The sequence below is a fragment of the Schistocerca piceifrons genome, chromosome 1 (genome assembly GCF_021461385.2).
Source record: "Schistocerca piceifrons isolate TAMUIC-IGC-003096 chromosome 1, iqSchPice1.1, whole genome shotgun sequence".
Lineage (NCBI taxonomy): Eukaryota > Metazoa > Arthropoda > Insecta > Orthoptera > Acrididae > Schistocerca > Schistocerca piceifrons.
Window position 1 is genome coordinate 403,004,434 of NC_060138.1, and position 23,373 is coordinate 403,027,806.

A 23,373-nucleotide genomic window follows, 5' to 3' on the forward strand; every position below is an offset into this window, starting at 1 on the left:
TGTTTTACAAAAGTAACTTTGTCAAAGTCTCAATTGTCTATAATTTTCCAAACACAGTAATACATCTACCATAAAACAGATATTCCAATCCACAGACCCATTTTGTAGTTATGAGAGAATAATAATAATAATAATAATAATAATAATAATAAAAGCATGCTTGACAAATTTATGATCCTGAACTGAGAAGGGTACATGCACTAATATTTTGATCACTTCCCTTCGAATCTGTATCAGAGACTTGTTTAATTGATGTACCAATATGAGTCAGTAAATCAGTTGTTCTTCTGTGAGCTATGCTAGTATCCCTTTTTGACTTGACAGACAATAGTCATTCGACTAATGAGGAGCATGCACATTCAAGAATGTGAGTAATTATTGAAAGTAAAAATTGAAATACCTTTGTCTCCAACATAACACAACCAACAAGCACAAATAGAGAATAACTGTACAATAATTAGGCAAAGTAATACAATTGAAACACACCACAAGCCTAGTTATTTTACAGGAAAATCTTAAAACTGCAGGTATGTTGCAGCAAAGTTCATTATGTTAATATGGTGCCAACAAAGAGGAAAATACTGACTTCATTTAATGGTGGAGGAGGGGGGGCTGAAAAACTTCCTAGCAGTTTGAATTGAAAAATGAATTTTGTACCTTATTAACAGCTGATACCTCATTATGTAAACATAACATTTGTTTAAATTATTATAGCTATTTTTAATTTCAAATGGAGTCTGAGAGGGCAATTTAAGATTCATGGAGTTGTAAGGGATCACAAAGTTTTTGTTGTGGAGTTACAGATCAACATACAGTTTTTGTTAATCCAAGAAAAATCTGCCAAGGACTTCCACACTGAGATGTCACACATCCCAAGGGAGACATGTTCTTCCTACAACACTGTTAACACCATAAGAGTCTTATTTCAAGATTGGGCTTTTCACCACTGATCAACATGGGCAGCCCACACCATCAGACCAGCGACAAGTAATACTATCCACAAGCCAATTGATAAGGATCAGTAAATAAACATGAATAATACAGCTGAGATACTGGACATATTCTAGGGCTGTGTTAGCTTCTTTATTAACAATAACCTAAACAGGAGGAAGTGAAGTGGATGCTGAAATGTTTTAATAATGAAGAGAAGACACAAGTGAATATAGTCAGAGCGTTTTGGGTCCACTCTGGGGTAAAAATGTCTTTTTGGCTGAGTTACTAACTGAAGATGAAACCTGATCCCAAAACTAGGGAACAATCACAAGAATTTCACCACAGTGGGTCTCCACATCCAAAGAAACTCTGCACCTTGACATCTGACAAAACAGTCATGGTACCTGTTTCCTGATGGTGGTCTGCCTACCTCTGGCTGACATATAACCTGAGAGTATTATCCCAACTTCCTTGACCAGGTGAGGCAGGAATTTAAGACAAAATACATGGAAAGCTGACCAGAGGGAACCTCTCATTGTGAGACAAAGCACACTTGCACATGCCCCACACCGTGGCTGCCAAATCAAACATCCTATTTTGCCATCAACTAATGATGTGACTTCTTTGGACAACCTCTTGATTCTTAACCAGAAGAAACACCTCAAGAGTTCTCATTTAAAGAACAATGAGGATATAAAAAATGCTACCGAGAGCTGGTCTGACCATTTATGACACAATTTCTTTTTTTAATAGCCTAGAAAAGCTACAATAACAATGTAAAAAGTGTACTAGCCAGAGTGAGAAGATGGAGGGTGGATGCACAAGGATGTTCAACCTTTGACTTCATTCTTTCTCTGTGAAGCCAGAAACTTACAAATCCACCTCCCCCCCCCCTCCCCCTCACAGGGGCACAATAAATATAAGCATGGTATTCAGTCTACTGATATTTACTACAGTAATTCATTGTAAATGGATGTCAAAGAAGAAAGTCTCATGACTGTAACATCCAACACTGACCGACTAAATGAACATTTTAAAAGCTTTCATAACCTAGGAACTTGTGGAAGGTGAAGTATAATGACACCAAAAAAGGACAAGTTGCAAGAGCGGTAGACTTCATGTGAATATATGTTAAATCTTTACATTAACATCAAGGCAGGAAACAAAAAAGTCCTATAAGAACAATGTGCCTGAACTAAACAATGGAAAAATGATTTATGCACTTTCTTATTCTTCTTGCTTATGTTCAATGATTTTTATTACCTTCAGTACATCACCAAATGCTCCTTTCCCCAGCCACTTGAGCACTTCAAACTCATTTTGGATTCTGGACTGCCCCTTGAGATTGGTTGGCAATATCATGTGAATATCAGTATCAGGTTCCTCTTCAAACGTTTCATCCTCAGGTTGCTAAGACATACCAAGAAAATATTTCTGAATAATTAATAATATGTGCAGATACGATGGCTGGTATGGATGTAGCAGGTTCTTGCACCCACTCAAAAAATTTACAGTTGGTAAAATACCTACTATGGATTTGAGTAAACATAATATATACTGAGAGAATGTTTGTGGAGCAGATATGCTAATTGTATTTACAATGGCATACTTATGTTTTAGAGTGACTTCTCTCCTACTTTTAAAAAAGCTGCTCTTCCAGATACAAGCAGAAACCCATTCACTCCAACATGTTGGACAATAGTAGTTTCCTCTTTGGGAGAGCTGCCATTCCAAAGTGGGGCAGCAGCATCACAAATGTGTCGTGACTTTACTAACCTAACATACTGGTTTAGCTGGTACCCCACATTTGGGAATGCTACGGTCCAAATTAAAGAGTAGCTTACTCAAGTGATGAGATGGCTGTTAATCATCATGAGGTATAGCAGCTGTTCTGATAAAGATGCCAGCTCCACCACAGTTCTCCCAGTGTATGAAAACAAGCATTTATGAAAATAGACACAGCCAGACAAAAAGGTGAAACAACCAGAAGATACAGCCGGGGTGCACATTCACTCCAACAGCATGAATGTAAATGATAAAAGTTGCAATTTTCTGCAACTTTTAGAATGACCACTAGAGTGCAAGTGTGTTGTTCATGTTTAGTGTTGTTACAAGACCTTGTACAGCGTATGAAGGATGTGAAAGTTGAGACTATAAGAACAATGGCTGCATTTGGAATGGTGCTGTGATCAGGAGGCATGGATTACTGATGTAAGGTGTCGCATCACGTTTAGCAATTAATCATGTTTCTGATTTACCAATGATGACACTCTCAGTATGGAGACGACCAGGGGAACTTTCTTCCAATGTTTTGGAGATGCATAGTTGTGTAGCTCCTGGAGTTGTGGTGTGGGGAACCATCAAGTATGATTTTAGATCATGACTAACAGAGATTGAGGGAAATTTAAAGGCACGCAGGACATCATGAACATCCTGAGTCCTCAATGTGTTACCTCTCGTGTGACACTGTCATCATGTCATTTTTCAGCAGGAAATACATGTCTGTGTAATACTGAGGAACTCCCATAGCCAGCAAGATACTCAGATCAGATGTCAACTCCTTCAGAGTGCCAGTATCCAGGATGTCACGGAACAGTTACAATAATTGCAGGCCAACTTGTCTCAGACGAGGATACAATGGTTTTATGACACCCTTTCGAACCGGGTCAGTGCGTGCATGCAGGCCAGTAGGGTAAATGCCATAGTGGTCAGTGGGCCCCTACTGTGAAGTTCTTTGTAAATCTGAATCAATTTTGTAATCACTGAAATAATATCACATACCCTATCACCCATCAGGTTTCATTTCCTTTTATTCTCCCATTCTACATGCTTAACTTTTTTTGTCAGACAGTATATGATTGAGGTTTTAACTGAGCATCTATTGGTGACAAACAGCAAACACGCTAGCAGTAAAAGTAGCTTTTCATATTATTACACGTTTATTAAAGACATATTGCCTACCAATTTTATAATATAAATAAAATTAGCAAAATAATTTTTCATCAGACACTGTTTTTTCTGTAGCCATGGCTAGTCGATTTTCAGTGCACTTTTAGCATAAGAACATCAGTAAACATTTGTCTTTCTCAGATATTCTTACTTTATCACCAAGTGAAATGCACCCGAGTGAGTGAAGAATAATATAAGAAAGTAAGTAACTGGAACTTCCAGGCAGATTAAAACTGTGTATCAGATCAAGAGATCAAGACTCAGAAGTGTTCTACTGACTGAGTTACCCAAGAATGGCTCATGACGACCCCCCCCCCCTCCCCCCCAGCTTTACTTCTGTCAGCACCTCACCTCCTACCTTCCAAACTTCACAGAAATTCTCCTGTGAATCTTGCCCAGTTAGAACTGCTAGAAGAAACAATATTGTGGATATATGGCTTGGCAACAGCCTGTTCAGGAAACAGTCCCCCAGGCTGTGGCTAAGCAGTATCTCCTCAATAGTATTTCTTCCACGAGTACTAGTCAAGCAGGATTTATAGGAAAACTTATGTGAAAACTGGAAGGTACAAGATGAGGTACTGGCACAAGAAAAACTGTGAGGACAGGTTGTAAGTTACGCTAGGGTAGCTCAGTTGGTAGAGTACTTGCCTGCAGAAGGCAAATGCCCGAGGCTGAAGTCCCAGACCGGCACATAGTTTTAATTTCCCAGGAAGTGTCAGACCAGTGCACACTCCACTGCAGAGAGAACATTCATTCTGGAAGAGACTGTCTACAAAAGGCTGAACAGTGTTATATCTTAAGTTTCCCTTTCATTGTAAAAGCATTCACAACAGACATGGACAGATTTGCGGTGACAAACAAGTGAAAAATTGAGGAGAGCATACTTGAAGCAGTTAGGCAGCAGAATAGGGAAGAGAATCTAGGACTATTGTTGTTTAGTGATGAACATGTTGATGTAGCCAACTGTGAAAATCCTGAGTGTACTTTAAAATCACAGAGCCTTTTCTGTTTTTAAAAGAAATTCCAATAATTTTGAAGTGTAAATATTATTTTTATTTACACAAAATTAAGACCTACACTGTAAATCCAAATATGTGCTTTTATATTTTTACACTCCAATGCATGTAGTTTAAATTCCTGTTGTTTACAAAAAGCATTATAGTGATTTTAATAACAGTTTGCTGTCTTTGACAAACGAATAAATGGAATTTTTCAAATCATTACCAAAGTGTGCGAGTGAAAGTTAATAGCCAGTTCTGACCAACAGGCCATAAAATCGAGGAATGTTTGGATTGACAATGGATTTTCAAACAGGAAACATGAAGTACAGAGGATAAAGATTCATGCAACAAGTTCTTTTACTATTAATTACACTGAAGCATTCCAAAATGTTGAAACTACTAAAGTCATTCAACTGATATTGTCATTTCAATTGAAACAAATGGTGGATAATCAAAAAGAGTTATTGGAAATATTCAGCACGTTAAAGACACTGGTGAGACATGGTCTTCTGGTACGAGAATCCAAAATGACAATGAAAATTCAAACTTCTGATGTTTTACGTGATGTGGCAGAATTAAAATCTGGGTTACAAAAAGTGTGATAGGTTGCCAGAAAAAAGAGAAAAATCATCTAAGAATGAATATTAGCTGTAAGCCTTGTAACTTAGGTAGAGGTGCAGAGTGTAAGCCGCTTTCGTCAATCCATTGAGAAGTCACATGCATTGAGAAACCACTGATTTCACGCGCACTGACTAAGAATGGGCGGTAAAAAGCGATGCAGTTATATATCATTCATAAGCAAACTGCCTCAGCATCATATTTAGAAGTCCTCAAATGCCAGTCAAGGCAGAGTTCGAGAGTTCCAGTGAATAGAAGAGATAATGGGACAGCTGTCTTGGAAGGACGAACCTACAGCAGATGCTAAGCGAGCAGTCAAACTCGATTAACTTTGTGCACTAAGGACTTGCAAAGCTTGCATATAAGTACCTCTTAGCTAGGGTTACTAGTTTCCATCATACTTTTGTCTACGTGTACCTATGTCTGTCTGTATGTCACTTACACTGTGACAAGCACTTGAACATAAGGGTAGCATTAGAACAATAGAATGTGGCATTTCCATGGTTCATGCTCTTTAGTTCCATAGATTACTGTATATATCTGAATCTTCGAATAAAGTTATAGGCCGGTTTGGCCATTTGCTCAGGTTTCTGATTGGAGAATCTAGCAAGCCTCATCTATGTTTTTATAATTCAATGTCTGTGCTCTTCTGTATGTTCACTGTTAACATGTGAAGCAGCAATAAAAAAAGCAGCAAAAGCTCATTTCTCCTATCATCTCCATATCTATCTGCTCAGTCTAACATCTGAGTCTTTCTCTACTGTCTCCAACAAAAGAGACCTGGAAAATCTATCTCGCCTTGACCCTGTCATCATTTCACTCCTCCATGCAGCTGATTGGGTACCAAAAAACAGATGAACAAACGTCCAGCTTCAGCTCTGATCTAAGTGTGAGCTTATAAGAAAGTATGTCTTGACCCAAGTCAGGTTAGCATTGCAGAATTTTTTCGGTTTTATTGATTGAAACTTATGTCATGTTCCAAACTGAGCAAGTCTCTGTTTGTCTCAAGGTTATTTCTGCAGATAGTACTTCAGCAGATATCTTGTTTAATCTCATAAACGGTATTTTAATCCTGCACCCTCAAAACTCAAAGGCCAGTATTACAATGGGGCATCAAATGTTTCTGGCTAATTCTAAGGATTTAAGTCATGAATATGCAAAGAAGAATCTTAACGATGTTTGTGCACTGTACTGCTCATAATCTTGCCATGTAGGATGGATCTAAAAAGTTTTATCAGCAAGAAAATTTACTGAAGTAATGAAGGACTTAAACGATTGTTGGGGACTTACTGAATTGCTGTGCTGTGCTTAAAGAGCTGAAAACTGAAGTTGTGAAAAATGGGAGAAATTTTTACCTTTTTATCAGCTTACTGTCTAACAATGTACATGTTAAGATTAAAAATTTTGCTGAATTGTGGCGGTTGTTTTATGTTTACACTAGCTGAGTACCCAGTGTTGCCCGGGTACGCATTTACTCCAATCTTCTACTTGCCTGTCTCCTCTTCCCCCACCCTTCTCTGTCCCATCACTCCCACCCAATAGGAGGTTAGTGGTTCTTAAGCCCACACTATTTCTCTCCTGATAGTAAGTGACATGCGTACCAAGTTTGACTGAGATCATTTCATGGGTTAGAAAGAGCTTTCTGGCTGTGGCTTCACCCACGTATGCACATATCACATATTTGTACACATATTTCACCTAAATCTCTAGCAAATTTCACCCTGCAATTTCACTTTCACACAACTCAGTATTTATTATGTCCCTCAGAACTGTGTGGTCATGCACTAATATAATTCTGAAGGTACATTCAGTGGCTTTTGTAGATAATGATTGTGGAACGTGTTGGGAACAGAGTTAGTAGTAAAGAGGTTATAAATTGAAAAGTTATGCATGGTGCAATTGTTTCTAAGCATCCAAGTGTTTATGACATCATATCTCCTGAATTGTGTGTAGTAAAATGATACAATTTTGCAGGCACGTTCAGTGGTATGTGTGAATACTGTCTGCAAAATGTGTTGCAAATAGAGTTAGTATTAAAGAAATAATAAATTAAAATGTCATGTCTGATGGGGCAGTTTAATGGCATGAAAATCAAAAACATAGTAAGCGATAAACTTACTACACCAGGCTACACCAGGCACGACATTTTAATTCATTACTTCTTTAATACTAATTCTATTTGCATGGCATTAGTTCATATTGTTCCGCAAACAAAATAAAGTAATGCTGCCCAACAGATAAAATATTGATCTTGCCACACACACACACACACACACACACACACACACACACACACACACAGCTGGAGGGGAGAGAGAGGGGGGGAGGGAGGGAGGGAGGGGGGAGAGAGGGGGGAGAGAGGGGGGAGGGAGGGAGGGAGGAGGGGGAGGGGGAGAGAGGGGGGAGGGAGAGGAGGGAGGGAGGAGGGGGAGGGAGAGAGAGGGGAGAGGGAGAGGAGGGAGGGAGGAGGGGAGGGAGAGAGAGGGCGTGAGGGAGAGGGGAGGGGGGTGGGAGAGGGGGGGGGAGGGAGATCACAGATGCAGTAATACAAATTAGTGTATGGGCATCCAATTACTCTTAGACTTGTTTCAGTGTCTGTTTTGGGAGTCTTATTTCTGTGATTTGTGTTGCCAATGAAGTAGCTAGTTGTGCAATGGAAGCAATTATAGTTAGTGGTATTAGGGAAGCATACAGGCAAAACTTGTTGAACTCTTCTTGATTTGAACTTGTTTTGAAGACTGTTTTTTTTTATAAGCTTTATGAGGTTTCCAAAATTATCTCACACAGCCATGCAGCTTAATATGTTAATCAGAAGATGAAATCCAATTTGACAATTAGTCCCAGGGGCTTGGTGGCATGGTGTAGCTCTACATTTAATTGAGTTAAATTGCGAACTTTATGTGCTACTATATTAGAGATTTTTTAAAATTAGCAGGTAGTTTAAACAGCAGTGGTTTGTCATGAGCTCATGTTTGACTTTCAGCTAGTGCAGTTTGGATTCAAAAATCACATTAAATATTGTTTGCTACCACAAACTGTTAATAATGTTCAGCTATGGTTGCTTCTTGCATCTTTCCCTTTCCACATCTTGCAGCAGCTTTTCTAAAGTGTGCACATCCTGAGTCCCTGCAACACCTCAAGGCTTGAATCTTTGCTTGTTCCCACTCGCAGCCATCTCTAGCAACACCATTAACCTCCCCCCTTTCTTCTTCTGTCTTACCACTCCTGCACAGGTTTCAGGAGATAATCTTAATGGTTATACCATTTCGGACCAGAATTATTATTTTTCTCTCTGTAGGATAGAAGATCTAAAAGAGTAAGGTGCATAAGATCATGTGTCTGTCACGTCTACATAATCCTTAGCCATAAGAAACTACTAATGGGACTGAGGTAACACCACAAAGCAGCAATTTCTACATAAAGCAGCCACTCAAATATTTACAGAGTCATCTCCATGTTTAACACTAGTGGGTAGGCAGCTCCCTTACACATCTGCAATGTAGCTCATTTGGCATCATCACACTCATCTAATATTTATTGATCCATAGTGTCTTTGTCATAATACCACTTGCTTCTAGTCTCTTGGGGCTGACCAGACTTTGAAGTGCAGATTCCATTCACACTACTGTCCATATAAAGCCCACTATCAACAATACCTGCATATTGATACTTGTCACCCTTCCACTCCAAAAATTCACTCCCACATAGTCTGGCCACCCGTGAATAGAGCATCTGCAGTGATGAGAATTCCCTTGCCCATTAAGTTGAAAGTCCCACTAAGACCTTCACAGACAGGCACTATCCCCAAACCTATTTCACAGATAGATCAACACACCTCTAATCCTCTCACCGCCTCTTAGAATCAGCTGCAAAGGAGCATTCCCTTCATTACCTTTTATCATCCTGGACTGAAACAAATGAACTATATCCTTCACCAGAACTTCTACTATTCTCCACTGTTCCCAGATATGAGGAACATTTTACTCACAATCCTTCCCACCTCTCCCAAAGTAGCGTTCCACTGGCCACCCAATCTACATGATATGATATCCTGCTCCATCCCCATGCCACACCCATTCCCAACCTCTTGCGACATGAATCATAACCCTGTGCAAGACTCAGTGCAAGATCTGTCGGATACACCCATCCAGCATCCCCTACTTCCCACCCACCACAGGTTTATCCTGTCACATTAGTCGCAAGGCCTTTTGTGAAAGCAGGCATGTCATGTAATAGCTCTGCTGCAACTTCTGCACAGTATTTTATGCGAGCATAACCACAAACAGCTGTCCATCTGAATGAATGGCCACTAACAAATTGAGGTGAAGAGCTAAGACGGCACCCAATAGTAGAACACATTGTTGAGCACAACATATTTGACTTCAACAGCTGCTTCACAACTTGTGCCATCTTGATCCCCTCCCCCCTCAAGCAAGTCCTTCTGAACTACATAAATGTGGTCTGTCATTGTAACCCATTCTACTTCACTCCCATAATCACTCTTGCCAGAAAAGTTTTCTGAACATGAGGTAAAGAAAGAAACATTCTATTACACATTTGAGATGCTGCTGGTGATACCGAAAAACAAGATTACAAACACTCTGCACAGCTTCATATAAAATCAGCAAAATTACGTACGTCAATTAACATTCAATGGCTGTCATTCAACATGTGTGCAAAAGACAGATATAAATTTTAGAATAAGATACTCTGAATGCCTAAAGCACTTAAAAGTGGAAACACATAGACCACATTTGCGAGCCACCTCAAATTACAGAATCATCAACCTACTAGCATAAAAACAGCACTAAGCAGTAATAATACATAGAAAGCTAATGCCCAGATATCACAATAATAATAATAATAATAATAATAATAACAACAACAACAATAAATCCACTACAGTAACTTTAAGCATCATAATTGATATATGTTTCCTCTCTCATTTGAACACAATTTTTTTTGAAGTTATAATTTGTGCCTAAAATTTCCAATACAGATTTCGCCTGCATCACACGCTGGATTTTAAGTACAGAAAAGAAGCTGAAATAACAGCCACAGAACATGCGTAATACAACACTAGGTAATGTTCAATTAATTATTATTAAAGTTTTAAGTTGCTCAAAACTTGTGGTTTCTCAGAAAGTAGCAATTTCAGACCACGGATTCAGAGACTTATACTTGTTATTACATTTCTCATCCTCAGGATGTCACAAACTAGTCCTTTCTTGCACTAAACTTAAATGTTTATCAGAATCTATGTTTCAGTTTGGGAGCGTTGATCGACTCAACCAAATAAAACAAACTGATTTAAATTCCACTGACCATTGTCCAAAGTCTGTACATCGGATGCACTGATACCATGCATGTAATGGTGTATTGATTTGAAAATATCAGCCGACTTTGGGTGATGGTTGTCAGTGGTAAGTCCTGATGTTGGTGCCATTGTGAACAAAGCCTAACTTAACTTATCCTACACCCACACATTCTTCCCTAGAATTTCCTCTTCCTATGTTCTGTCGCCCCTTTCCAATCCTCTCTTCCATGTCATCCTCACAGCGCACTGCAAAAACTCATTGATGCAGTGTCACTGACGCATTTCCTTCTCATGCATCTGCTGCATCACTCTGAGCTGTCAGCCCCATTCAGCACCCCTCCCTGCCTCCTTTCTCCACTCCCCAACTGCACCTCACACAAATCCTCTCCCCAATCATGCTGCAGGACTGCAAACCCAATATTCTTCATTCAGCCAACCTAATGCAGCCATACAAGTGTGTAAGTGGTGAAGTGCGCACACACATATCCGTATAGGTACTTTAAATTGTAAAAACATTCATAAAGGAACAAGTGCATTTTCAGTCTGGTTTATATATGTATCAATGACTCAAGGCCTCTATTATTCAGTGAGTTATCTCTAGTCCATAATTATTTACAAGCTTTGAAGGCAGTCATCCAACCTAGATGTTCTCACATTACAATTCTTATCAGACTGTGACTGCACAAACAAGGTGTTTTGGACACTTACTGTTGTCAAAGTATTTAAAAATGTGTATTGTGGAAATACTTTTTCAATGTTTGACTTTCTCAGTCATTTAGGACTTGTGACTGACTACTACTGTCCACACCTGACGCTGAGTGGTCAGCACGACTGACTGCCAGGTGGGGGACCTGGGTTTGACTCCCGGTACTCAAATGACTTTTCCTTGGTGAAGGACTGGAATAGAATGCACTCAGCTACATGAGGCCACTTGAGGAGATACTTTACAGAGTAATAGCAGCTGCAAGGTCAAGAAACTCAACAATGGCCTGGAGAACAATGTGCTCATCACATGCCCCTTCAACCGCATTCAATGACACCACTGTCTAAGGACAACACAGAGGACTGAGGACAACACGGAGGTCAGGCCTGCAGTACGTCACCTATTGACTCCAATTATTTCTCACTGATAACTTCTTGTCCTGAATCCTCTGTGCCATTACTACCAAAGTCATTTGTATTCTCAATGAGCCCATCACATTGGTTAATTGTGATACATAAACTTCAGTTAGTTGCACCATAAGACCATGCCTTCACTGAAAGTCAGTAGCACTTACACTTTTGCTCTTCTGTACCTGATTTATTTTACAGATGAATATATGACACACTATTTTACTACAATAATAAATGACAGTCACACCACATGAATGATCAATCAAATCACAGACTACATTCCCTGTCTTCTGGAACCAATGGTTTCCATTATTTCAAAACTATCTGAAATTTTGTTTCATTTATAATAAGCAAAGAAATTCTTTTTAATATTTCATTCTATCAAATAGTTTAGAGAATCTATTACCTGTGCGTCATCGGCACTTTTACAAGGACTGGGAAGACGTTCAATGGGAATCCGTACAAACTGGTGTTCCAGGAGCTGTGCTGCACTCCAACGCGTATGTTCATCCTTTGCAAAACATCTGAAAGTTTAAGAAAAATACTAAACCATCAAATGCAATATTTTACACTCATGATAAAGTGACTTCACGACCATTTCATTCACCAGAAGAATAGTCAGTACATACAATCATGTTATTTGCACAAGAATTGTCCAAATGTTACTTCATCTTCCAAAGAAACGGTAACTTACATTCATCTTAAGAGTAAAGGAATAAGCATACAAAGTGGAGGTAGTATGACTAACACAACCTTTGATTCAAGTGTTAACTGCAGTGTGTTTGTAGTCATTTCATATGAACAACAGACTCCTGAGCATCCTTTAAAATCAGGCACAGGAAACTCACATTTATTTCATCATTAACATAAGTGGTTATTCTATCACCTATAGAAAGTTATATGTAAACATTTTACTATCAGTAAGTGGTTTTCTATTTTGGGTCAAAACTTTCAGCTTGTGACCAGTCTTAAAATGAGAAATATATGTGTTGTACAATATCTTGAAAACAATGAACCCTTATGTGCCTACCTTGCGAAGTCTAAACAGAAATAATAAGTTAGAAAAAGCCCCTTAGCCTCCAAAATATTGCAGAAGCGTAAAGTTATGGTAGGACCAGGGAACTGAGGAGCCAGGCTAAGTGCTGTACTCCATTTTTGTACCTATCCATTCTCATGAGGATATAAATTTGACTCATCTTAGAACAAACATAATCCAGGATGAAGCAATGCTTGGACCACCGATGACAAATGTCATGCTTTTAAGTAAGTCCTTAACCATGGATGTTTGCACTGTGTGATTCTCGCTGCACTATACTGGTTTATATGGCATGCTGGAACATTCATCTCAAGAGTTTTTTTGGACCTGTGCAGGCTAGATTTTTTAGACCACTACCTGTTTCGCTATGCAAGTACATCTGACTGCAGAATATAATTATTTTTCCCCTACAGTGCAATTTCAAAGATGACAACATTTTTGCTGTACCTTCACATGCAATAGAGAAATGATTTTTTTTTTTTTTTTTTTGTTTTTTTTTGTTTTGAGGCTTGTTCCACCAGTATATTAAAGACTCAATCCACTGAACTTCATTATATAACCCTTTTATACAGTAATTTATCTTCTTAATTTTTTCATTACCCTTAAGCATGTAAATGACAATCTTTCGATTCAGCAATAACAACTACCAAATCATTAAAAATGGAAAATAATTTGTAGTATCCTTAAACACGCTTTTGAGTGATTGACAAAATACAGTGTATTCCATTTAATTGATGATCACTTGCCCGGGGTATTGCAGGCCAGCTACGGACGCTGCACTTGCTAGTTGAATGGATCCCACAGGGCCCCACTATGACCCCCCCCCCCCCCTCCCTTTTGTGGGTTTTACTCTGAAGACTATACAGACATATGTGTCTTGTTGGCCAGTGTCATTCGAGCAGTGAAACAGGCATCCTAAGTGTAATAGTGAAGTTTGCGAATGCAATAATGGCAAGAGCGAATTATTGTTTATTTATGATTCATATGTGTGTACAGTGTCCTCTTGTACAGTTCATAGATTGTTTGAACAGAAGTTTTCAAGTGTTCGAGTTACGAGTTGTGATGCAGCTGTTATGAAACACTAATTGCCTAATTTTAAGAAAACTATTAGATGAAACATTTGATTTTTGCATGTCTTACAGTCTGATATCTTTGCTTGATAAAGGACTGAGTTTCATTTCTTTATATGCCATTGTTACTGTGCTGCATCAAATTAAGTACAACTTTGTGCAAAATTTTATAGATTTTGCAGAGGTCAAAACGCATTGTGTAAACTTTGTGTATGGCTGATTTTAGCCCATACATTGCAGTGAATGAAATGTATGTAAGATATTGATATTTTAATTGAAATTGAGAGCAGAATGGTATTTCATATTGTCATTGAGTAACTGGGTTTTATGTGCAGTGGATGGTCACCCCTTCACGTACTTGCACAATGTGATCATATGGTTATAACAACTGTCATATCTCTTAAGCAATTCAAGATATGGAAACGAGTTGTTGTTGTTGTTTTCCCCCCTTTTCTTTTCTTTAAATGATAGCATGCAATGAGGCGCACATGTTGTATGAGGAACAGCCAAATCTTTTTTATTCACCAAGATAGGGAAGTAATTCGTCCACAGCAGTTAGAGGTCAGCAACTCAGGAGGGATACAGATGTCCACAGCACTGTAGGAAAACTCAAGCGGCACGTGTATACATGTCCACAGCATCTAGGGAGTGGCATAGCAGGACGTGTATTCACATCCACAGTATCGGAAGTGTTAAGCTTAGTTTCACATGTATGTTTCATATATAACAGTGCCTTGAGCACTGTTCAAGTTACATAGAGAAATCAGATTCAATGCTGAAACCACAAATTTTGTAGAAAAATGTAACTTAAAGCATGTTGTTCTACTGAAATTTGAAGACAATTGTAATAACACTTCATTATCTTCAAATAAGTGCAAAACTGGATCTGGATGTCTATGCAGCTGGCTATGATATCACCAAATTAGTACATGAGGCAGTTCTGGCGTGAAAATTATCAAAATTTTTCAGAAGATTTAACATTCTTGATATCACCATTAGTGCTAGTCGCGACAAACATACAAATAAGCTAAATTTCTTTAAAGGAAATGAAAATTTTCGACCAATTAAAAAGTGTGTTTTTGGACAGGTACTGATATTACATTTAAAGCAACCTTATTCCTTGAATCAGATAGCGTGTTTCCAATATTTTAATTTATAAAGTGATTGTAATTTCTAAATGAAACTTTTATAACTGTGTAATATATCAAGAATTTTCTCATCATCTAGTTTACTTAATTACTTGGACAGGAGGTTTGGTCACTCAGTCTTAGCGGGAAGTAAATTGGTCATCTGACTAAGTACAGTAATCTTTAATCTCAAAATAGCAGGCTGTGTTGTCTCGCAGGGTGAGAGTGAAAACAGACCATGAAAAATCCTTCGCAGGAAACCATGGCAACTTGCTGCCAATACCGCATGATCAAAAAGTCAGTATAAATTTGAAAACTTAATAAACCATGGAATAATGTAGATAGAGAGGTAAAAATTGACACACATGCTTGCAATGACATGGGTTTTTATTGGACATGGGGGGGGGGGTTTCACAAAATGTCCGACAGATGGTGCTGGACAGCAAAACGTCTGTGTATAAAAGGAGCTGTAATGAGAGAGAGAATCAATTGTGCCAGTAGTCGCAGCATGTTGACGTTACCTGAAAAGGCACTTTTAGTGAAGCTGTATTATCAGAAGGGGAATGTGCTAGTTCAGCGTTACGATCCTATCATCATAGGAAAGGGAGTCGGACGGGTAAAGGTCCATTGACAAATGCAGCTGTGGCGAGAATGATTTCGAAGTTCGAAGCCACGGGTTGTTTAGACGATAGACCCTGTAGTGGCCGACTGAGCACAAGGCGTAATGCTACTGAGACAGTTCAGGAAGAAATGGAGACTGTAGCGGCCTCGTCTATGCACGGGGAAGTCAGCACTCGCGCAGTCGCACATCACACCGGCATTCCATACACTACTGTTTGGTTGGCACTGAGGCGTACCCTCCGATGCTATCTGTACAAAATCCATCAGCATCATGAACTGTTACTTGACGATTTAGTGAAGCGGAGGGCATTTGCGGTGTGGGCGTTTCAAAAGATGGCGGAAGTTGACGATTGGTTGAGTAATGTGTTGTGGACCGATGAAGCTCATTTCATGCTCCGAGGGTCTGTCAACGCCCACAACTGCAGAATTTGGGATACCGCAAATCCTAGAACTGTTGTGGAAACTCCACTGCACAACGAGAAAGTCATAGTATGGGTTGGATTTACCACATCCACCATTAGCGGGCCTTGTTTCTTCGAGGAAATGCGTGATTCTGGTTTAGTAACTGCTACTGTGACAGTTGAGAGGTACGCCGATATGTTGCAGAATCGCATCATCCCCAGCCTAGCTGTAAAACACGTGCTGGAACGTACGATGTTTATGCAGGATGGCGCTCCACCCCATATTGCTAGACGTGTGAAAGATCTCTTGCACGCGTTGTTTGGTGATGATCGTGTGCTCAGCTGCCACTTTCGTCATGCTTGGCCTCCCAGGTCCCCATACCTTAGTCCGTACGATTATTGGCTTTGGGGTTACCTGAAGTCGCAAGTGTATCGTGATCGACCGACATCTCTAGGGATGCTGAAAGACAACATTCGACGCCAATGCTTCACCATAACTCCGGACATGCTTTACAATGCTGTTCACAACATTATTCCTTAACTACAGCTATTGTTGAGGAATGATGGTGGACATATTGAGCATTTCCTCTAAAGAACATCATCTTTGCTTTGTCTTACTTTGTTATGCTAATTATTGATATTCTGATCAGATGACGCACCATCGGTTGAGCATTTTTTGAACTTTTGTATTTTTTTGGTTCTAATAAAACCCCATGTCATTCCAAGCATGTGCGTCAATTTGTACCTCTCTATCTACATTATTCCATGATTTATTCATTTTTCAAATTTATACTGATTTTTTGATCACCCGGTATTATGAATTTTATTGAGAATGAAAGAAGGGTGATACTGCCACAGCAGCCTGAGACAGTGGTCGTATGTGTGAGTTCTGCTTATGTGAATGTGGGTGAATTTCCTACTTTGGAGGAAAGCCTTTTACTCGAAAGCTTAAATGTTTAACAGTCTGTTCATTGTGCCTGTCTGCAACTCAGTACCTCCTCTTTATGGTGGGTAGCGATTTATTCTTATTGTAAAACTGATGTTATTCCATCCTGGACTTTCCACTCTTAGATATGAAATTAGCATATTTTTTGTATGAATGTTTGACTTTACTAAGCATTAAATGCAGAGGTTACACAAATCTGACTTTTTAGTCATGGAAAAAAGCTTAAAGCTTTTTTACAAGGAGCCTATGAATTAATATTATTAAGCAATAGGTTATTTTTCATCCTCTCCTAACCATGTACCATGTTTACTATCTATCAGGCAGCATTTTTTCAAGTAGCTGTTGTATTATAAGCAAATCATACAAAATTATGTATACTGTGTGATGAGTATTACTGTCATCTACAATAAAATAATCAAACAAACAACAGTAATCCACATAAACTATTTTTGTAAATAGCTTGTTTTTAAGCATTACAATGCAACATTTTACATGCATGGAAAGCATCCTAAATGTTGTAACAATTGTCTACATGATTTTGTGTGTTGTCTATACTAAACCCAACTTTCTTTTGTTAATCATATACACTTACTTCTCTAGAAAGTCTCTTAGATCTGATGGAGTACATGTAGGTATTTCTGGTAGCATATCTGTCACTATACACCCACGAAGTAGTGACAAAATAAGAATTCCAAATCGATAGATATCTGATTTTTTGCCACCACGTCCCAATGATGGGGGAAAGGTATTTTCAGTTCTTTCAGTTACTGAAGATTGATAGATTTCTGATAATCGTTTATCCAGACTATAGTCACCAACACGCACCAAACCTGAAGAAAAATGGAACAACAATAACAAGTTTAAAAACAGTGCACACTTTGCTGCAAAGTTAAAGAGTTACAAAGGCCACAGTAGCACCAGCAACAACAACTATTATAAATACATTGTACAAGAAGCTTGCAGACTATCATGTAAATTACTAACATTAGAGGCCTGACTCCAACCAGTTAACCTGCTTTACTCTTATTATAAGAAACAGTCATATGAAAATTAAGTGAACCGTTTATTATTTCAAAAGTAATCACCATAACTCTTAATACATTTATACCACTACGAGACACAACGCCAATGCTGCCATGGAAAAATGTTTACGGTTGCCTACAGAACCATGACTGTACCCAACCATGCACCGCTTCGTCCAAAGCAAATCTACAGCCATGAAAGTCTTTCTTCAGGGTTTCAAAAATTTTGAAACCACATGGGGAGACATCGGGACTGTTTGTAGGCATCCCAGTGAAACGTCTGCAGTGTAATCGAAAAACCTTGACAACTATTGGATGGACATTATTCTGCAACAGGATGGTCCCATCCACAGGCATTTGGAATTGCCTGCACACTTTTTTTCAAAATGTTCACGTACCTTGCATGTTAGTTGCGGTGCCATGTTTGAGAAAATTGATGAACAGAGGGCCCTTGCAATTGTACAAAAAAGTCATCATGACTTTCCAAAAGCTGGCATGTCTGTTGTTTCAACTACACTGGAGAAGTAGAGCTGAGCCCTTACACATCCTCCATACAGACACAACCTCTCCCCAAGCTACATCCATATTTTTGGAGCCTCGAATAAATTTATTCAAAGCTATCGATTCGCTTCAGACGAAGAGACGCTCGCCTGGGTACAGTCATAGTACTGTAGGCAACCACAAAACATTTTTCCATGACAGCATTGACAGTCTTGTCTCACAGTGGACTAAATGCTGTCTCACAGTAGACTAAATGCATTAACAGTTATGGGTATTACTTTTGAAATAATAAAAAATTTACTTATATATTTCTGTGTGTCTCATTTTCATCTGACTGCTTCTTATATGAACCAAGGCTTCGGAAACTACATGCTTTTCTGATTACAAAGAGGTTTTTGATAAAGTTAAATATCACATCACTGTTGGCCTGCTTAAATGGTGATGCCTTCACAGTAAAGGCAGCAATGAAAAGCAGTGAGTTGTATTAGAACGATCTAGCCTGTATGAATGTTATGTTACAAACAAGATCAGAATACTGAAAGCTGTCAGAGAAGGAGGCAAATTAGTCTTCAAATTTTACTTTTGAAGTTATTTTTGGAAATGATTTAGATTATCGAGAGAGAGAGGAATCAAAGTTAAACTCTTAAAATGTTAATTTTATGCAGATAACACTTGTCATATTAATGATCTTAGCTTACCGAGGACTAATTTACTATCAAATTTTGTTGCTGTTATTTTCATTCACATGATGTCAGGTACTATTATTATTTTAAGTCTATGAAAGGAACTGGTTAAGAGTTTAGTATACCATTAGCATCAAGTTAATTAGAGATGAAACATTAGCTCAGGTGGACAGGGATGGAGATGGAAATCTGGAATGAAACAATGATATAATTGAATGAAGCCCCCCTAGTATAAGCCTGATGTGATTAAAGTGAACCAAGGAGAACCAGGACAGTCCCACAATGATTTCAATCTTCTGAATATGAGTCCTGTGCCTTAGCACTGTGATACATTGTTCACATTTTTACTCAGTAAAAATAATTCTGTAGACAATTTTATCAAAAGGGAAATTTTCTTGAGGAAACTATAACATTTATGAGACAGAACTGGTGGGCAGTACTTAACTTCAGGGGCAGTGTCAGTACGGCAGATACACTTAAGAGTACATGCAGTATCCTAACTTTTGGACTAATAGTTCCTACTGCAGCGAGGAGAGAGGGAAAGACTGGGAAGACTAAAAAAGAAGAGCGGATCACTCACACCACAGGATGAGACGGATTCACTTCTTGTGACACCTTTGTTCGAGCTATGTCATTACAAGACAGGAAAATTACTTGGCATTCTAAAACTAGGTATCTGTATATAATAGCCATTATGTTACAGAAGCCCTGGTAAAGCAAACAGTGTACACTTTCTTATTTTATTTCTAGTTTAGGCAGCAGATATTGCAATGGTCACTAAGAAGTTATTAATTGCATCTCCTCCTATTACCTTTCTTTTATTTTTAGAATTTGAAAAGCATTTTGTAGTGTGAAATACCATATAGACAAAGAGGGGATCAGTAACCAGAACAGTTCGAAAGTGAAGCTGTGCTGGCACAGAAAGTACTGTCACCTATAAAAAAATTCAGTATAGAGTAAATGTGTTTCTAATTATGTTACACTACGAAATAAATATAGAATGACATTGTATGGTAAACATTATAACATTGATGTGCATTTCTTTGTCTGAAAGGCTGCTCATGTTATGCAACTAAACATGTGGGCTCTGTGAGCAAGAGATGATTTGTGCATGATAACACAGGGAGCACAAAAATCAAAGTGCTGCATCAAGCAAACATATGCAGTAACTTCCTGAAAGGTAATGTAAACATTGGAACAATCAATAATGAAAATTCTTAGGTGGAAGGAAACGTATCAAAAATGGAAGATAATCATCATCCGCAAGTGTGTTTTGAGTGCGCACAGGCACATGAACATCTCTGTGAAATGCTGCTTACTTCTAATCTTGTTGCTGCCACTGGGAATGTCATTTGTCAAATCTTTTACTATCAAGAATAAAGATAACTAATATACTGTTAAGTATAACAAAAAACAAAAACAAATAACACAGCTAACTGGAAACTAAATAGTAAAAGAATAGCCTTTATTCATTATAATAAATGGTTATTTGTAAGCAGCAATATGGCAGACGACTGTGTGGCGGCAAAGGAAAGGATTCAGGTATCTGAAAGAACATTATGCGCACACTTCAAGGTGACAGTTTTAGGTGGATGGTGTTTTGAACTACAATTGCATAAGGGGATCAGGTCCACCAACCACATTTACATCACTGCCAACCCATGCAAACTATGGAATAGAAGAGGAAAAATGATAATAGAGGAAATGGTAGTAAGTGCAAGGGAGTTAGAGAGATAGAGAGAATTAAATGAATGAGAGGGGATTGTTCCAGAAAGTGTAGTAGTGAAGAACTAGCCTGCAGACACGTAGTAACAGAGGATGTTAGCAAAACTGACTTACTGTCTTTTGGAGATGATCTGCAATCAATGGTGGTAGAGCTCACACAAAATAAATCGGTCCATGCACAGAAATGTATTCTCATTCTCAGCACCGGCCACTGGGGAAGTCTACTGCTTTGTTCAGAAAGCCAACTGCCTCAGTTTGCTGTCACTTGCTGAAATATGCACTTTATCCATTGGAAACAGCCATCGTAAGTTATTCATGCATTAATTTTCTTATATGGCACTGTAGTCAGACACTATTCACTTGTTGAATTATTGAGTACTGATGCAACCTGTTAATACGATCATTTGCTGACTCACTAGTTGTAGCTCTGAAGTTCCACTTGTGAACAGGCATCAACCATTGAACTGTACCTCCAATACTGTGTGGTGGCAGCTCACAGCAGAATCTCTACCATTATCATTGTCCCCTCCCCACTGTGTCATCTGTGCAGGTACGTGGCATGTTATTTTGTCCACACTCTAGAACAAATTTTATTCTCCACCTAGATTCCTTACATTTGTTAATTTGGTGACTGGTTTTGGTTTCATCAAACACCCTTTGGAACCGAGTAGGTTGGCTACAAGAGTAATTCATCAGTTTCGAAACACAAATTTACTATACACAAATCTACAATGACGTAGCATATAACTCTATGTACAGACACTGACAGGTTGCTCTTGTCATTGACGTACTGTGATCTAAAGATGATTTGATGAAACTTAAATCCATCACAATTTTACAAATGTAAGCAATGTAGGTGGCAATAAAATTTAATGTAGGATGTGCTGCAGAGACCCTCCAAACTTGCTCAGTTCATTTTGGAATTAGTGGAGTTATGGGACGAAGTATATTCAGCATCCAGGTTGTAGAGTTTTAAGTCAATCACATATTTGGTAAATACTACAGAAAGTGGAAAGTTTCAAGTACCTGAGAAGCAAAAAGAAGACAGTGTGAGGAATGATTAAGGATGTCAGTGAAATGGGAAGGTAAGCCTATCATTTCCGCAGACTACAAGAAGTCTGCTACAGAGCAAGAATGTATCATCCATAACATGGATAATGAAGAAAAGGCAGGTGAATAGGACACAGACTTGTGAGATGAAATTTCAAGGAAACAGGATAGGACTTACTAGAATGGGTAGAGTAAGGAATGAGATGTTGAATGAATTAGTGAAAGAGAAGCCCAAGCAAGATATCATATAAAAGACAAGACTAAAGTGATATGGGCATGTTAAAAAAAACTGGAAGATGACATGGTACCAAGCCAGGCATATGAAATAACAAGAGGAGGCAAGAGAACTATTGGAATACCTAGAAAGATGCATCGTTGGAGTGACAGAATGTGTGACTAAGTGAGGAGGAGACTGGGACAGAGCAGAAAGAGAAGTGTGGAGATAGGACAGGAAAAGATGGAAAGGTGTATGTTCCAATAGACCAAGCCTAGAACTGGGCTAGAAACTGTGGTAGCAGTATTGGTGGTGGTGGCGGTGGTGGTGGTGGTGACGACGACGACGAAAAAATGTTGGTAGCGGCCATTTATAAGGGTAGACAACTGCTTAGTTATTGTATGCACAAAGAATTCTGCATAGTATTGGCTGCATAGCTGGCAGATGACGGCTTCCACACCTGGTCATTCATTTGATGAGATAAAAATGCTGTAACTACATACACTGTAATATGCAGGATGGTTGCATGGTAAATAGTTCATGGGTTGTGGGATTGGAAGCAGAATGGCACAAGTACCATATTTAACCAATTACCAGATTTAAGGTTTTTTCCCCAATTCGTCATTCAAAAAATACAGGGGTGTCTTATAGTTGTAGATTGAATTATTGCTGCCGAGGTTAACATTTTTACGTTGAAACTTCCTGGCGGATTAAAACTGTGTACCCGACCGAGACTCGAACTAGGGACCTTTGCCTTTCGCGGGCAAGTGCTCTACCATCTGAGCTACCGAAGCACAACTCACACCCGGTCCTCACAGCTTTACTTCTGCCAGTATCTCATCTCCTACCTTCCAAACTTTACAGAAGCTCTCCTGCGAACCTGTTGTTTAACAGAGTTGTTGGGGTTGTCATAGATTTACAGATGAAGCTTTGGCTATTGAGATCATGTACAGATTTATTTTGAACAATTCAGAAGGGCAGGGCTAGGCAAATGATACTTGCCTTCGAACAGGCTCAAGACTTCTCAATACCTGGAAGTGCTCAAC

General features: G+C 38.8%; 1 protein-coding gene across 1 annotated transcript in view; it reads right to left on the reverse strand.

Moving 5' to 3' along the window:
- Positions 1 to 23,373, reverse strand: part of LOC124788618 (eIF-2-alpha kinase GCN2) — a 312,712-nt gene that overhangs the window by 129,533 nt on the left and 159,806 nt on the right. The window contains exons 10-12 of the mRNA XM_047255891.1: positions 17,725 to 17,962; positions 12,338 to 12,455; positions 2,197 to 2,343 (exon numbers count right to left, since the gene is read on the reverse strand). Coding sequence (XP_047111847.1) covers positions 2,197 to 2,343; positions 12,338 to 12,455; positions 17,725 to 17,962 — 503 coding nt within the window. The remainder of the gene's footprint in view (positions 1 to 2,196; positions 2,344 to 12,337; positions 12,456 to 17,724; positions 17,963 to 23,373) is intronic.